This window comes from Cervus canadensis, chromosome 2 (genome assembly GCF_019320065.1).
Source record: "Cervus canadensis isolate Bull #8, Minnesota chromosome 2, ASM1932006v1, whole genome shotgun sequence".
Lineage (NCBI taxonomy): Eukaryota > Metazoa > Chordata > Mammalia > Artiodactyla > Cervidae > Cervus > Cervus canadensis.
In genome coordinates this window covers 113448799-113450264 of record NC_057387.1, presented here as the reverse complement: position 1 = coordinate 113450264, position 1466 = coordinate 113448799, and the positions used below count along the sequence as shown (strand labels likewise).

The 1466-nt window shown below is 53.3% G+C and overlaps 1 protein-coding gene across 1 annotated transcript; it reads right to left on the bottom strand.

Annotated features, from left to right (window-relative positions):
• Positions 1-275: 275 nt before the first annotated feature.
• Positions 276-1226, bottom strand: LOC122428327 (olfactory receptor 12-like). Its single transcript, XM_043448281.1, has one exon. The coding sequence runs from the start codon at positions 1224-1226 to the stop codon at positions 276-278; it is 951 nt and encodes a 316-aa protein (XP_043304216.1).
• Positions 1227-1466: the final 240 nt, after the last annotated feature.

Sequence of the window (1466 nt, the reverse complement as noted above, 5' to 3'; positions counted from 1 at the left end):
CATGACTGTGCCCACTGTGTGTTGCCAGACTTCAAGCTTCAGGTCTTATCTGTGGACCATTAGTCTCTTGGTGGCAAAGATACTTTATCCATCTTTGCCTCTCACACTTGTGTACAAGTTTCATGATGTGCTTCCCTGAAAGGTTGAATAAGATGCTTAATGAGAGAATGAATTGGGTGAATGAGGAATGAATTTGTCAAACCAAATGCAGTACCTCCCCCAAAGCCCTCTAGTCCTCTCCTTGGGACACATTGTCCCCCTCTGTCCACCCTCCTTCACGTTGCTGTGTGTTTCTTGCCCAGTCTTTGCAGGGCATCCTTCACGTCCTTGTTTCTCAGACTGTAGATGAGGGGGTTGAGCATCGGGATGACCAGGGTGTAGAAGACAGAGACCACCTTGCCCTGCTCCATGGACTCCACAGCTCCTGGCTGGGCATACATGACAAAGACAGTCCCATAAAAGAGGGACACGGCTGTCATGTGGGAGCCACAGGTGGAGAAGAGCTTGTGTCTCCCTCCTCCTGAGCGCATCCTCAGGATGGTCCCTGTGATATAGCCGTAGGAGATGAGGACCACAAGTGTGGTGCTCACAATGATGAGGCCACAGATGCCAAACATGACCAGCTCATTGATGGTAGTGTCAGCACAGGCAAGCTTGAGCAGAGGCGGCACATCACAGAAGAAGTGGTCGATGTGGTTGGAGCTGCAGAACGGGAGGCTGAATGTGAAGCTGGTCTGCAGGATGGAGTTGAGGCAGCCCCCGCAGTAGGTGCCCAGCACCAGGCGGGCACAGACCGAGGGGCGCATGGAGATGGGGTAGCGCAGGGGGCTGCAGATGGCCACGAAGCGGTCATAGGCCATCACGGCCAAGAGGAATCCCTCAGTGGTGACCAGCAGGGAGAAGAAGAAGAACTGGGTAGCACATCCCTCAAAGGTGATGACCTTGGAGGAGGACAGGAAGTTGGCCAGGGCCTTGGGGGCGATGACAGATGAGTAGCAAAAGTCCACAAAGGAGAGGTTCTTGAGGAAGAAGTACATTGGGGAGTGCAGACGGGCATCCAGGGTGATGAGCACGATCATGGTGAGGTTCCCCAGGATGGCCACCACATACAGGGCCAGGAACAGAGCAAAGAGCAGGGCCTGGGTCTTCGGACCTTCCTCAAATCCCTCCAGCACGAACTCCTGCAGAGGCATCACTGAGAGGTTCTCATTTCTGTGGGATGACATGGTCTTGAACTGATGACACCCAGAGTAGACAGCAGAGAGCAGCTGGGGGCAGCAAGAGGGAGCAGGTCAAGGTCACAAGGTCATATTCTCTTACAGACCAGAGAGCCTTCAGTGCCTCACTGCCTACTGACTAAGAGACCACAGCTGCCCGTTTCTGATGTGCTCAGACGAACCTGAAATGGCAATGATTTCCTCCAATTCACTAAACCACAAATATGCAGATTTCATTCCCTCTGTGGG